General features: G+C 44.1%; 1 protein-coding gene across 1 annotated transcript in view; it reads left to right on the top strand.

The window, feature by feature from the left end:
• Nucleotides 1–1,596: 1,596 nt before the first annotated feature.
• EFCAB6 (EF-hand calcium binding domain 6) overlaps nucleotides 1,597–14,982 on the top strand; it is a gene marked incomplete at both ends in the record, with an annotated part of 74,036 nt that continues 60,650 nt past the window's right edge. The window contains 2 exons of the mRNA XM_084301893.1: nucleotides 1,597–1,729; nucleotides 4,134–4,240. Coding sequence (XP_084158019.1) covers nucleotides 1,597–1,729; nucleotides 4,134–4,240 — 240 coding nt within the window. The remainder of the gene's footprint in view (nucleotides 1,730–4,133; nucleotides 4,241–14,982) is intronic.

Raw genomic sequence — 14,982 nt, 5'->3', positions numbered from 1 at the left:
CACGCAAAAGATGACTAAAGAGGACTGGGGAATCTACTCCAGAAATCTGCTGGTTATAAAAATGAAGCTGGGAAAGGAGGGAAAAGAGGTGGAACTTATGGTAGATGCAGGGGCAACATATTCAGTTTTAAATCAAGCATTAGTATCAATGGGGAAGGATTACATTGTAGTGAAGGGGGCAACTGGCCAATCTGAAATAGCATATCTCTGCAAACCATTGAAATATAAATATGGGAAACAGTGGGGCATTCACAATACATGCCCAACTCCCCAGAGTCACTACTATGAAGAGATTTATTTGAAAGATTACAAGTTACCATTTCATTTAAAAATGGGGAGATTATTCTGGAGGTAAATGATCAAAGATATGTGGAAGTGTTGAGTTAAATCCTAAGTCAAGTGTTTTCCAAGTATGGTCTAATATACCAGGGAAGGCAAAAAATGCAGTTAAACAGTACCCCTTGAAAAAGAAAGAGAAGGAATTAGCCCGATAATTGATTAACATGCTTAACACCAGAGCTAACTTGGTTTACCGTTTTAGACCTGAAGGATGCCTTCTTTTGCCTCCCTCTCCATAAAGCCAGTCAGAAAATCTTTGCATTTGATTAGAAAGGCCCTAAGAGTGGGCGCAAAACACAGCTCACATGGACAAGGTTGCCTCAGGGCTTTAATAACTCACCCACTTTGTTTGGAGAACAACTTGCAAAGGACTTGGAGACCTGGGAAGCCCCATCAGGAGAAGGAAGGCTGTTGTAGTATGTAGATAACCTCCTAATAGCCACCCAGACAGAAGAAGCATGTGTGGCCTGGACAATAAGCCTCCTAAACTTTCTGGGACCACAGGGGTACAGGGTATCGAAGAAGAAGGCTCAAGTGGTAAAGCAGAAGGTGACCTACCAGGGTTATGAGGTTAGTGCCAGACAATGGACCTTGGGGCAATATCATAAAAAAGCGATATGTCAAACCCTGGAAGCCAAGACAATAAAGGAACTGGGAACCTTTTGGGGAACGATGGGGTGGTGCAGACTGTGGATCTATAATTATGGATTACTTGTAAAACCACTGTATGCACTAATTGTGAATGGGAACAGGGACCTCCAATGGACAAAGGAGGCCATGCGAGCCTTTGACCAACTAAAGAAGGCTCTCATGTCAGCCCCAACTCTGGGACTTCCAGATGTGAATAAACCATTTTTCCCCTTCTCCCATGAGAAACAGGGGATTGCCCTGGGAACTAGCACAGGACCTGGGCCCATATCGAAGGGCAGTTGCTTATTTTTCTAAGCAGCTGGATGCTGCCACCAAGGAAAGGCCAGGATGCCTCAGAGCCATTGCAGCAGTGGTGCTAAGTATCCAGGAAGCATGCAAGTTCACCTTGGGACAGAAAATAACTATACTAGTGTCTCACACAGTGTCCACAGTGCTGGAAGTGAAAGGCGGTCACTGGCTTTCCCCACAAAGATTCCTGAAATCAGCAGAAACCAAGGGGAGCCAGTACACCATTACTGCCTGGAGACCTAGTCCAGCTGTCCAGATCTGAAGGACACTCCTTTCGATGGTGTGGAAATATGGGAGCAGCTACGTCATCAGCAGAAAATGACATGCTGGGTATGCAGTTACCACTTGCAAAGAAGAAATGATCTGGCGGACAGAGAGGCAAAAGAACCAGCAGAAGGTGAGTTAGCAACTGACGGAGCCTTGATTCCAGACAGGCAAATTCCCCTTGAAGGTAAGTTTGTATATAACAAAAAGGATAGAAAATTAATCGGAAGTCAGAAGGGAAAATATAGCCAAGAGGGATGGGCTATTACCAAAGAAGGGAAGGGAAGCTAGTCATCCCCTCCAATTTATTGTGGTATAACTATCTAATTGGAAAAAATATTGCCAGGAACTTAAATGTTACCGTCACTCAAATAACTTAACAATGTGACCTTTGTCTCCAGACTAACCCCCAAAATGCCCCCAGACTAAAACTGTCAAATTGGAAAAGGCCATTGGCCCGGGCAACAATGGCAAATTGACTTGTTTGAACTTCCAAGAAAAGGGGGGGGTGTTGATATTTACTGGTGTTAACAGATACCTTTGCAGGATGGCCAGAGGCTTTCCCCACATGGACTGCCAAAGCCTGAGAGGTAACTAAGTCTCTTGTAAGAAAACTTTGAAACCACAGTGGGAAGGACTATACTAGGTGCTCCTTACAACCTCCACCTCAATTGAGATCAAGGAACAGTGTGTCTGGATTCACCATTCTCAAGTGAAGAAAGCTTTAGAAGCCCCCTGAAAAGTAACACCAGGTGACGGTGAACTGAAACTAAAGCTCGGTTGAACAAAATGAGGACATTATGGTCAGGCGTATTTAGTAATATGGTTAGCAGAAATTTAGTTAATAGAATTGTTTTATTTCTATAGCTTATAGTTGTAATCGTGATTCAAGAAGGTGCCTCTATGATAGAAAATGGTGAGTGGCCTTGGTCCGAAGCCTTAACAACAGAGGACCGAGATGGGAAAAGGCTGAAGACCAAGACCACACACTAATAATAGATGCACTCAGTATGGTTCAAGATAACGTATCTTTAGCTCTTAGTTGTATACAAGCACAGTTATGGATGCAGGCAATGGCTGCCCTGATCATTAGGGAAGGAAGTGAAGGCATTTTTAGACAGTGTATATACTCCTTCAGAGTATAGAATGTGGGCACGGATGGAGAATGGGAAATGGCAGTCTGTAAATCTAGAATCATGTGTTACATGGAGCAAGGTGTTTGTCACTTTGAAATTCATCCAAATCCTAGTCAAAAGACTGTGCTTGTATATATTGGTCAAGGCTGTGTGTGTGTGTTTAAGAACTGCTTGTGATTTTGTAGAAGTAGATAATGAGAACATAATTCTCCCTAGCAAAAAAATTAGTATTAACTTTTGTATTTGTAACTTTGTTAGAATCGTTGGGTGTGATTTTCTATATTTGGCACCAGTGGTATCCTACCAGTTGATCAAGTCTAACAACACAATATATACCTACACCTATTGGGATGACAGGAAAATGGAGAGAAGACTAATCACTGTCCATCATGATACAAAGGAAATAAGCAGAGTTTTGCAAAGAATAAAACAAGACACAAATCACAACTGGTGGGATACACTCTTTGGATGGTCGCCAACTGCAACTGGGATTTTGAACACATTGTGTCACCCAATTATTGTTTTATTGATGTTAGTTGGTATAAGTTTAATATTGTCTTTTGTAATAGTTGTCGGGAATTGGAAATTACTACAACGAATGTCTATGTCAGCTTCCTTGAAAAAAGTGCATGGCACTTTTGAGGGGTACATATAGAGACTGGGAAGAATAATTTTTATATTAAGTAAAAGAATATACTAGATTTTCCAGAAAAGGGGGGACTGAATCATTGGGATTAGAAATTAGAAAGCGATTGATTCACTTAGACCTCCAGATAACAGGAGCCACCTCTGGTTCAGAATTTAACCAAGGGGTCAGAGATGAGGACAAAGAGACGAGATAAGGAATGTTAAACATACAAGGTCTCGAGATAACAGGAGCCTCTCATACCCCAAGAACCAGATCAAACCAACCTTATGGCCCAGATTGTGACCAAGGCCTCAGAGGGCATGCGCAAAGAGATGAGGTGAAAAGTTCAACCCTGATGAAGACATCTTACTTCATCCCCACAACCCTCAACGCCCACTACCACAAGGCACTGAGCAAGTGCAGACAAGAGGAATTTACAGAAATGACTTCTTGTAGCTAATTTTAATACTAAGCAGGGACAGGTCATGCATATGTATAGGCGTATTGGGGAACCTCATGCATATCTAACTCTTTACTGCATATAACCATGGCAAGTTGCCGTGTTAGGTGCGCATGACTTTGGTGGGACTACCCCCATGCTGCTCAGCGCTGAATATAAAAAAATTATACCTACTTTACAATCTTACTGATTGTGGAGTCAGCTTTCCGTGAGTCAGAATAGCATGTTAGAATTAGCACTGGTTTAGTAAACATTTGCCCTTTTTTATGCATGCTTTCTATGCTTTCTTTTTTTTTTTCTTAGAAAAAAGATGGAAAAATCACAAGAAATGACCTTCATCATATTTTCCATTACTTTGTTTTTCAAGTGAAAGATAAAGACTTCCAGGAACTAATCCAGATAATTGATCTAGAACAGACTAGATACCTTGACTATTATGAATTTGTAGACTTGTCTGAAGAAAAAGAATCCATGGTAAGTGCTATTTCTTTAATGATATAACAGCTGCAGCAAAATGCTGCATTGTATTTTAGTAAAATGTTACACTCTGCATACAGTTATTGTCTATGTTAATATGTTCACATGCTTTCCAGCAATGTAAATCTTCTTCTTAATCAGTGCTTCTAGACTCTTTCTTTTGACGCATCAATTGGAAGGGAATCTCATGGTTATGAGATGTTTTTGAAAACTTATGCAGAATCACTAGCTCACATATGTTTGTACAGCAGATGAGGGACTAGTAGTACTTCTTAGCTTTCAGGTGTCAGATGTGTTTTGCTGAGATTTTGCCGTTTCTTATTTTATCTTTTATTCTTTATAATATACATCTGTACAAATTGTATGCTATATACTACACAGAGGTTGTATATATTTTCCTGGACACAGCTTTGATACCTTCTGAATTTGCAGGCTCCTTGTGATGTTTTCCTTTAGAACCATTCACCATACATAGAGAGTATATGTTCAGAGTGTATATTCAGTATGTATGTACATAGATACCTACATACTTGTCGCGTAAATGGGTGTAGCTGATTAACTGTTATGGGCCCGATTCAGGGTACTGAACTATCACAATCACAGATTTCACCAATTTGATTTCATCAACCGTTAGGGGTCCAGTCGGATATTCACCAATAACGCATTAACCGTTAGGGGTCTGGTTGGATTCAGAACACTGAACTATCACGGTCCCGGATTCACCATGTATAACCATCCTTACCCTAGTTGCACTTAATGAGAGCAATGACAATGCAATCAAGTGTGATTTATTACAGCAACAGGTACATAGGTTCTTTGGGTTGCCGACGAAAGCGACTGTCTGCAAAAGCAAGCTAGCATGGACGAAATACACAGGTGTTACAGGTGCGCAGCCTGGTAATTAACACGTTGAAAGGCTCAAAGACTCTAGAAGGATTTATAACCAAATGTTCAAATCTCACCCAAAGGCGTCCCAATGGGGGACAAGAGAGGCTCAGCCCGTCGACTGGTCCCAGGAGTCAGGAGGTCCTAAGGATGTATTCTCTCGGGATGGTATCTCCCCTGACGGTGGTATCTTCCCTAACATCCCCTCTCTCTTAGGCCAATTTATATTATTTTCTATCTTTTAGGTGGAGCTTGAGTGGCTCTAGTCAAGCATCTCAGTTGTGCTTGGTGAAAAGTTCTCCCGTCTCCGTTTAAAGTAATAGGCTCCGAGAAATTCAGAGCGCATGCTCAGTGAGGGGTGGTCGCACCTTGGAGGCGGGTAGCTTTTGGGATAGAGGTGTGTTTTGGTATTATACTGATATTATAATGAGCAAAAAGTACACTAGGGTACAGCATTTGTTAAAACATGACAGGTCCTCGGCGCAGGGTAGCAAAAAGTTCAGCTTATCGGTCTCGGTGTGCGCAAGAACAATTGAGTCCCCACCTGGTTACAGAGCCTCGCCGTGGTGTCTCCACTCCACTCTACGCTCCGTACTGTTCCTTAGAGCTGGCACAGCAGGTTTTCCCAGCGCGATAGCCTCTAAGGTTGGAAGCCTAGGGAACTCTCAGGTAATGCAGTTATGCCCTACCCTGAAAGCCTCTTCAATGCCGTACATTTTCTTTAAAATGTGAATGTTAGTTTTATTTCCCTAGTTACTTCAGGCAATTACACCACAATACTGAATCCCGTGGTCAAAATTTCAATTCACTATGCCAGTATTCACTATTTATTCACCATTTGCCGAGGCGATCGGCTCCGGGGCAGACGCGTTCTGCAGCGGAGCGGGGGATCTGGCCAGGCAGGGCTAATTTTTCCGGCATCGAGCCTACTTGAGGGAGCCGCCAGGACCCGGCAGCCCTCGTGAGGGAGGCTCACGAGACGAAGGCGGAGCCAGCACCGCCTCCTCCCCAGCCGTTCAAAAGCTGCCCCTAGGGAGCGCGAGCGACCAGGAGCGCGGTGAGCAGGGCGGGCAAACAGGGCGTGGCGCGTCAGAAGGGAGTGGCGCGGCAGTTCGCGCAGGCAGGGCGAGCAGGAAGGGCAGAGCGTTCCGCCCGCCCACACGAACACCGCCTTAACGACAGCCGTTAGCTAGGTGATAATGGTCTCCACCAGGCACGGTGCGCTCTCCAGGAAGTCGGTACACACCCAGACCGACTACCCGTTAAAAAATGCCGCAGTTCAGGTCACCGGATGCAGGGAGTGTCTGAGCCTGTTGCTGCCATCGGCGGGAGGCAGAGAAACTGTGTGCGTGAGGTGCGAGCAGGTGGATGACCTGGTCCGTATGGTGGCGGAGCTCAAGGAGGAGGTGGAGAGGTTGTGGGCCATCAGGGAGTGTGTGGGAGAGATAGACTTGTGGAGTAACTCCCTGAAGGGCCTCAAGGGGAGGTACTGAGGTGAGACTCCTCAAATGGGGGTGGACCCCCTGCCCTGTAGCCGTCGGGCAGAGGGAGGGGATCTGGGAGTTCAGGAGGAATGGAAACAGATCCCTGCTCGACACCACAGGCGATGCCCTCCCCTTCTGGCCCCGCCTTCCCAGGTGCCCTTACACAACAGGTTTGAGGCCCTGGAGCTTGACAGACCAGTAGCTGAGGAAGAGGTAGCAAGTGTTCCCAGGAGGATGCCTAGGGTGAGGAGGTCGACTCCACACCTCAGGACTGCCTCCACCAAGAAAGACAGGAGGGTTATTGTTGTTGGAGACTCTATTCTTAGGGGAACAGAGGGCCCTATTTGTCGGCCTGACCCTACCCGTAGGGAAGTCTGCTGCCTCCCTGGGGCCAGGGTCAGGGACGTTGCCAGGAAGCTTCCCAACCTGGTACGCCCTTCTGACTATTACCCTCTTTTGATAGTCCAGGCGGGCAGTGACAGCATTGAAGAGAGAAGCCTGAAGGCTATCAAAAGAGACTTTAGGGGGCTGGGTCGGTTAGTGGATGGAGCAGGAGTGCAGGTAGTGTTTTCGTCCATCCCTACGGTGGCAGGGAGGGGTTCAGAGAGGACACGGAAAGCCCACCTGTTAAACACGTGGCTTTGGGGCTGGTGCCAATGCAGAAATCTTGGGTTTTTTGATCATGGGGCACTTTACTCAGCACCTGGCCTGATAGCCGCAGACGGGTCCCTATCTTTTAGGGGAAAAAGGATCCTGGGCCAGGAGCTGGCAGGGCTCATTGAGAGGGCTTTAAACTAGGTAGGAAGGGGGATGGGGCTGAAGCTAGGATTGTTGGGGCTGTGTAGGGGGGAACAATGGCAAGGCCGGAGGATAAGGCTATGGCCCAGCTGAAGTGCATCTACACCAATGCACGCAGCATGGGTAACAAACAGGAGGAGCTGGAAGCCATCGTGCAGCAGGCAGGCTACGACTTGGTTGCCATCACGGAGACATGGTGGGACCAGTCTCATGACTGGAGTGCTGCAATGCCTGGCTATAAGCTCTTCAGAAGGGACAGGCAGCACAGAAGGGGTGGTGGTGTGGCTCTCTATATTAGAGAGTCTTTCGAGGTTGTAGAACTCGAGGCTGGGAATGACAAGGTCGAGTCCCTTTGGGTTAGGATCGGCAGGGACAACAAGGCTAGTGTCCTGGTCGGGGTCTGCTATAGACCGCTGAACCAGGATGAGGATACGGATGAGGAGTTCTACAGGCAGCTGACAGAAGTTGCGAAATCGTCAGCTCTTGTACTCGTGGGGGACTTCAACTTCCCTGACATATCCTGGAAGCACAACACAGCCCTGAGAAAGCAGTCTAGGAGGTTTCTGGAGAGCGTGGAAGGTAGATAGCTTCCTGACGCAGCTGGTTAGTGAACCTACCAGGGGTGGTGCCCCGCTAGACCTTCTCTTCACAAACAGAGAAGGACTGGTGGAGGATGTGATTGTCGGGAGCTGTCTTGGGCAGAGTGACCATGAAATGGTGGAGTTCACTATTCTTGGCGAGGCCAGGAAGGGGACCAGTAAAACCGCTGTATTGGACTTGCGGAGGGCTGACTTTGAGCTGCTCAGGACACTAGTTGGTGGAGTCCCTTGGGAGGCAGTTCTGAAGGGCAGAGGGGTCCAGGAAGGCTGGGCGCTCTTCAAGAGGGAAATCTTAATGGCGCAGGAACGGTCTGTTCCCACGTGCCCAAAGACGAGCTGGCGGGGAAGAAGACCAGCCTGGCTCAACAGAGAATTGTGGCTTGATCTTAGGAGAAAAAAGAGGGTTTATAATCTTTGGAAAAGTGGGCAGGCCGCTAGGGAGGACTATAAGGATGTAGCGAGGCTGTGCAGGGACAAAATTAGAAAGGCCAAAGCTCATCTGGAGCTCAATCTGGCTACTGCCGTTAAAGATAACAAAAAACGTTTCTATAAATACATCAACACAAAAAGGAGGACTAAGGAGAATCTCCATCCTTTACTGGATGTGGAGGGAAACTTAGTTACAAGAGATGAGGAAAAGGCGGAGGTGCTCAATGCCTTCTTTGCCTCAGTCTTTAGTGGCAATACCGGATGTTCTCTGGATACTCAGTACCCTGAGCTGGTGGAAGGGGATGGGGAGCAGGATGCGGCCCTCACTATCCACGAAGAAGTGGTTGGTGACCTGCTACGGCACTTGGATGTGCACAAGTCGATGGGGCCGGATGGGATCCACCCAAGGGTACTGAGAGAACTGGCAGAGGAGCTGGCCAAGCCACTGTCCATCATTTATCAGCAGTCCTGGCGATTGGGGGAGGTCCCAGTTGACTGGCAGCTAGCAAACGTGACGCCCATCTACAAGAAGGGCCGGAGGGCAGACCCGGGAAACTACAGGCCTGTCAGTTTGACCTCAGTGCCAGGGAAGCTCATGGAGCAGATCCTCCTGAGAATCGTCACGCAGCACTTGCAGGGCAAGCAGGCGATCAGGCCCAGTCAGCATGGGTTTATGAAAGGCAGGTCCTGCTTGACGAACCTGATCTCCTTCTATGACAAAGTGACGCGCTGGGTGGACGAGGGAAAGGCTGTGGATGTGGTCTACCTTGACTTCAGCAAGGCTTTTGACACCATCTCCCACAGCATTCTCCTCAAGAAACTGACTGCTCTTGGCTTGGACTGGCGCATGCTTCGTTGGGTTAGAAACTGGCTGGATAGCCGGGCCCAAAGAGTCGTGGTGAATGGAGCCAAGTCCAGTTGGAGGCCAGTCACTAGTGGCGTTCCCCAGGGCTCGGTGCTGGGGCCGGTCCTCTTTAATATCTTCATTGATGATCTGGACGAGGGCATTGAGTGCACCCTCAGTAAGTTTGCAGATGACACCAAGCTATATGCGTGTGTCGATCTGCTTGAGGGTAGGAAGGCTCTGCAGGAGGATCTGGATAGGCTGCATCGATGGGCTGAGGTCAACTGCATGAAGTTCAACAAGGCCAAGTGCCGGGTCCTGCACCTGGGGCACAATAACCCCAAGCAGAGCTACAGGCTGGGAGAGGAATGGTTGGAGAGCTGCCTGGCAGAGAAGGACCTGGGAGTGATGGTGGATAGTCAGCTGAATATGAGCCAGCAGTGTGCTCAGGTGGCCAAGAAGGCCAACGGCATCCTGGCTTGTATCAGGAACAGTGTGACCAGCAGGGCTAGGGAGGTGATCGTCCCCCTGTACTCAGCTCTGGTGAGGCCGCACCTCGAGTACTGTGTTCAGTTTTGGACCCCTCGCTACAAGAAGGACATCAAGGTGCTTGAGTGGGTGCAGAGAAGGGCAACGAAGCTGGTGAGGGGTCTGGAGAACAAGTCCTACGAGGAGCGGCTGAGGGAGCTGGGCTTATTCAGCCTGGAGAAGAGGAGGCTCAGGGGCGACCTTATCGCTCTTTTTAGGTACCTCAAGGGATGCTGTAGCGAGGTGGGGGTTGGTCTGTTCTCCCACGTGCCTGGTGACAGGACAAGGGGGAATGGGCTTAAGTTGAGCCAGGGGAGTTTTAGGTTAGATGTTAGGAAGAACTTCTTCACTGAAAGGGTTGTGAGGCATTGGAACAGGCTGCCCAGGGAAGTGGTTGAGTCACCATCCCTGGAAGTCTTCAAAAGACGTTTAGATGTAGAGCTTAGGGATATGGTTTAGTGGGGACTGTTAGCGTTAGGTCAGAGGTTGGACTCGATGATCTTGAGGTCTCTTCCAACCAAGAAATTCTGTGATTCTGTGATTATCTAATTTGATAGAGATTAAGCAATATTTCTTTGCCTAGCAGATTATTTTAAGACATAAGCTGCAGTTTGCAAATCTTCCTAGTATTAAGAATCTGTTGATAATTTTCAGTATCAAATCTCTTTAGGTTTGCATTAATATGCCAACTGACTTAACTCCATGTTTAGCTTTGTTTTGGGTAGTCTGAATAGTGTTTTTTACAGATACCAGAAGAGTGGAGTAGTGTCAAGAGATACTAGATGCACAAAAAGAACAGCACTGAATGGAATGCATTGCTTTGAAAGGCTTTGATCTTAGGAGTTAAACCAGGGTGAGTCCCTGCACCCTGGTAGGTCCAACAATAGCAACATTTGATGCAGCAGCTCAACTCCATTCCAGCTGGTTTTGAGTAGAACAACAGTCTGGCTGAAATTTTAGGGCAATATTTAGTAGCCTGTAAAATCAGCATGTTGGGAAAACTACAAATGCTGACATTTGTCAGCATGTATGCAGCTGACATGCACACTGAGTTGGATTTACAAATTAAGCCAGTTAGGCTTGTAGTAGGGAGGTACAGAGATAAGTGGCCATTTTTTGTCATTTAAAATAAGCATCCCAAATGAAATAAAGGTTAGCATGGGGGAAGGCAGATAAAGGAAATGTTAAGCATCACAGATCGTTGTCACGTTGGGATGAAATACCACCTGGGATGACATAGTAGCCACACATGACCCTGGCCACTGTGATTTCACACCTGGAGAGAGATTCTGTTCTGAGGAGTAGATCTGCTCTGGACTTTATAGCTGGTTTGTACCCAGTTATTGATGAAAAGCAGGTGCAAGTAAGCTTGAGTTTATGGGAGTCTTTACTTTTTGTCTCCTCAGTGGTGATGCCAGCTTCATCAATGTGGCTTTTCCTGTAGAAAAGGCAACTAATGGTTGTACAAATAAAAGAGGATGGCTTTTTCAATAAATCACTTCATTTTTATCATTACTTTAGGAAGTAACTCAATCAGAGTAATCTTAATAACAGCAATGGGCAGAACCTGAACCTAAAAACCATCTAGACCTCCAGACAGCCAAGACAATCTGAAGGGCATCTCGGCCTCCTTCCTTTCACCTGAAATTTTGCACAGTACAGTATTTGGACAGATCTGCAGTTATATGGAGATTTGCTGTCAAATTGTGATCCTATGTTCATTTCTTTTCAGAACCATCTGGTTTTAATGCCTTTTCACTTATAGATTGAGTACACTTTTGTTCTAACTGCTACTGCTATAGACAGATCCTAAAACAGGTGAAATAAGCCAGTTTTTGTAGTTATTTTCCCCTGTCTTCAAATTATGCCCTGAGTAAGCTGAGTGCCACTTGGAACTCATTCAGTCCTAGTGGGTTTTGTTTTACAATACTGAGGGGAGAGACAGACAGTAAAAACCCTGCATTGTTATTCAGTACATATGTCTCTTCAGTCACTTAAAGGAGCAGGGTCTATGAAGTGAGGTATATGCTTTCCTGCACAGTCACTTTTAAATAATTTTTCAGAACAAACATTTTCAAAGATAAACTTGGGTCTGATGTTGCAGCATGTTTTGGAATCAGTATACTAAAATTGTTTTAGTTAAAAATAACTTTCTTTAAATTAGATAGCTCATAAATGGCTTAGTGGAAAAAAATTACGAAGTCTGGTCTCCTTGTTCTATGTTGTAATACTGTAAGTGATAACATGATTCATTTTCAGCAAATGTTGGTCTTCTACATTATGTTTGTCATTTTAGTACAGTTTTTCATGTGACAACACTATCACTGTTTAATATCAGGAACACTTTTTGCTGTTTCCTGCATTACTAATTCATTCAATTGTCAGGTGGAGGAGATCCTTTCAGATTAAATCACAGAAAACTGGAAAGATTTTCATAAGGCTTTGCAGTCCTGTGATCCTAAATGTACTGGCACTATTAAGAGAAGTCATCTAAGAAAAGTCCTACAGCTGTCTTGTCCCTCCTTGTCAGATCAACAATTTATGAAGTAAGTTGATGATGCATGAATTGTAATAGATTTAATGTAATTTCTTTTCTTACCCTATCTTTCTTCCTGTCTTTTAATATGACAGCTATATTTGGAGGCATTAAGGATTTTGGTTTGTCTTAAGCATATAGAAAATAAAAGATTGGCGGAGAAAATGCCCCATTCCTCACATGAGCAGCATGTAAATCTCTTATTTCCATGACAATTACATGTTGGGAACTTGTCAGTTTGACATAATTTCACTATTTTAAAGGTGACACAAGTCTTTTTTATAAAGGAACAATTAGTGTGCTGGAGATCCAAGTCATTATCAAGCATTATTTAGTATTTCCAAACACAATGTAATACAAAATGAATTTAATTAATGTTATGTCTTTCCTCAGTAGTCCATTGTTGTAAAGAACAGAGAAATGAAATTTAATATTGTTAACATGAAATCTCATTTTCAATATGAGCAGACTCCCCAAACTGGGGAGTCAAAATAGCGACAAGCACAGGGAGTATGAGGTTAAGGTATCTATGTCCAAAGGAAAGGGAATTGGATTTAGGCATTTTATTGCAATAACAGGTCAATCGGGTCATAATTGGGTCTAATCTACTCTCACAGGAGCTCTAACTTTCTCTGCTTACAGTCAGTGACTTTCAGAAAACTGTGAAATTCTTTCCTACCTTTAAAAACATAATAGGAAAATCAAAGGAATCAGTTCCAGTCTGACAATTTACAACCCAGTGTCCTGCTGATCATTATCAGTGAGCAACAAACACAACAGCACCAACAGGAAATGGCTTTTGGAAAATAATCTTTGATCCTGAAATATGAACGAGCATGAATGTGATCAGTAAAACCAATTCTACTGTAGGTATTTTCCTTTCTATAAATGTCTTAGAGAAAACTTCAGGTGCTATGCATTGGGTTCATAAAAGTCATGTTTCCAGCACAGTGTGCTGTTATAACTATATGCTTTCATCATCTGTCAGTTTTATAGCTCTGCACTATGTAGCATACAATCAGTGGTCATTGATCATGAACAAGTAGTTATACTTGGAATTACCTGGGACTCAGCAGTTATACAATTTTCTAAATAATGTTTCTACCATTGTTTGTGTCAATAAGAGATCTGTACTATAGGAAAAGAGAGGAATTACAGTCACTTTGAATCACAAAGTGGTCTTTACTTGAAATTCTAAACATTCCCTGTAAGAAAACAACATAAAGCAGTGAAAGGCAGACTGGTAGGGTTTAATTCGTTGATGATTTTAGTGAATATGTATTTTACCTTTGTTTTAAAAGGATGCAAGATAAGCACTGTGAGATCAGTCTAGCAAAATGCTGAACACTGAAGTTGTTTTCTAGCAAACCCCAGGAAAAAAAATGAATACTTTTAAGAGTTCTAATAAGGTGAACGTAGAGCATATTTGCATTATCGAATTGCAGCATTGTTAAACAGTTCAGCTATCTGTGTTTAGTAAAGCAAGATATGTATCACCATAGATGGGATGAATTTAGAATCTTTTCACAGGAATGGATTCTGAAATATTCATCTAAAAGACAAGATTTGAATTGCATTGTCAAAGACATTCAGGGACATGTAGTCTTGTATTGACCATGTTTAGTCCATGAACGCAGTCTCATTCATGCTGTATTGTTTAATCTTCTCTAGCAGAAGAATAAGAGCACCTGTTCTTAGCAGTATCATTCGTCAGGGTTGTGTTTTAGAGAGCTGATGACCACACTGAAGAAGAAATGTAATTCTTATAATAAGATGAAGAGAGGATTTATACTCAATGCAATAGATGACCTAATCAATTGGAGAAATGTTTGGTTTTAGGATAAATGAGTATAAATTAGCTAATTAAGTTAGAATGGCTCAACCGCATTTGAGGAGATATTTTTGAAAAATCTACTTTGTATATTACTCTTAGAGTTGTCATTCTGTGATTTAGCCTGACTCTTTAAAAACGTTTTGACTTGCATCTTTTTACCAATCTATATTTCTTTGTTTTTGTTTTTGTTTTGTTTTGTTTGTTTGTTTGTTTTGTTAAATCTTACTTAAAACTATCCTAGGAAAACATTGTGGATTATGCAGAGGAACAGTGGGTGGCACTGTTCATTTGCTGATCTACAGTGGTAAGAGATGCTAGGTTTAAAAATGATGTATTTTAAAATAATAACCAAAAAAAGAATTATAACTGACTCCTCTAAATGCTTACACACTGGCTTAAGACTATCACATCTGTGCTGGGAATGCCATAATCAGATTGAGGGTTTAGCACGGGCTCTTTAAGGGATGCAGGGTTTTTGAGCAAAAGGTGATGAAGTGACTGAATTACATTCTGAATTCCAGTGGTTCAGCCACATCAGTCTTATTTATTTGAAAAGATACTTCTGCTTTGGGGTCTTCTACTATAATTGGACTTTTGCATTGATGTGACTCATCCTGAGGCACTTGAGGACAATAATGCTATTGCTGCAGCAGAGTAGCTGGCATGCTTGTCCCAGATGGCTACCTGTAAGATGACATTCAGACTGGGGAATATAGGGAATAATTTTTAAGGGCATTTGGAAGCCTTTTATGGATTACACTCACAAAGCCGATGTTGTGCTGTGTTGTTCACAGCCATTTTC

Source organism: Netta rufina (genome assembly GCF_964035555.1).
Source record: "Netta rufina genome assembly, chromosome: 1".
Taxonomy (NCBI): domain Eukaryota; kingdom Metazoa; phylum Chordata; class Aves; order Anseriformes; family Anatidae; genus Netta; species Netta rufina.
Note: the sequence above shows the minus strand (reverse complement) of the source record. Positions and strands in the feature narration are given on the sequence as shown.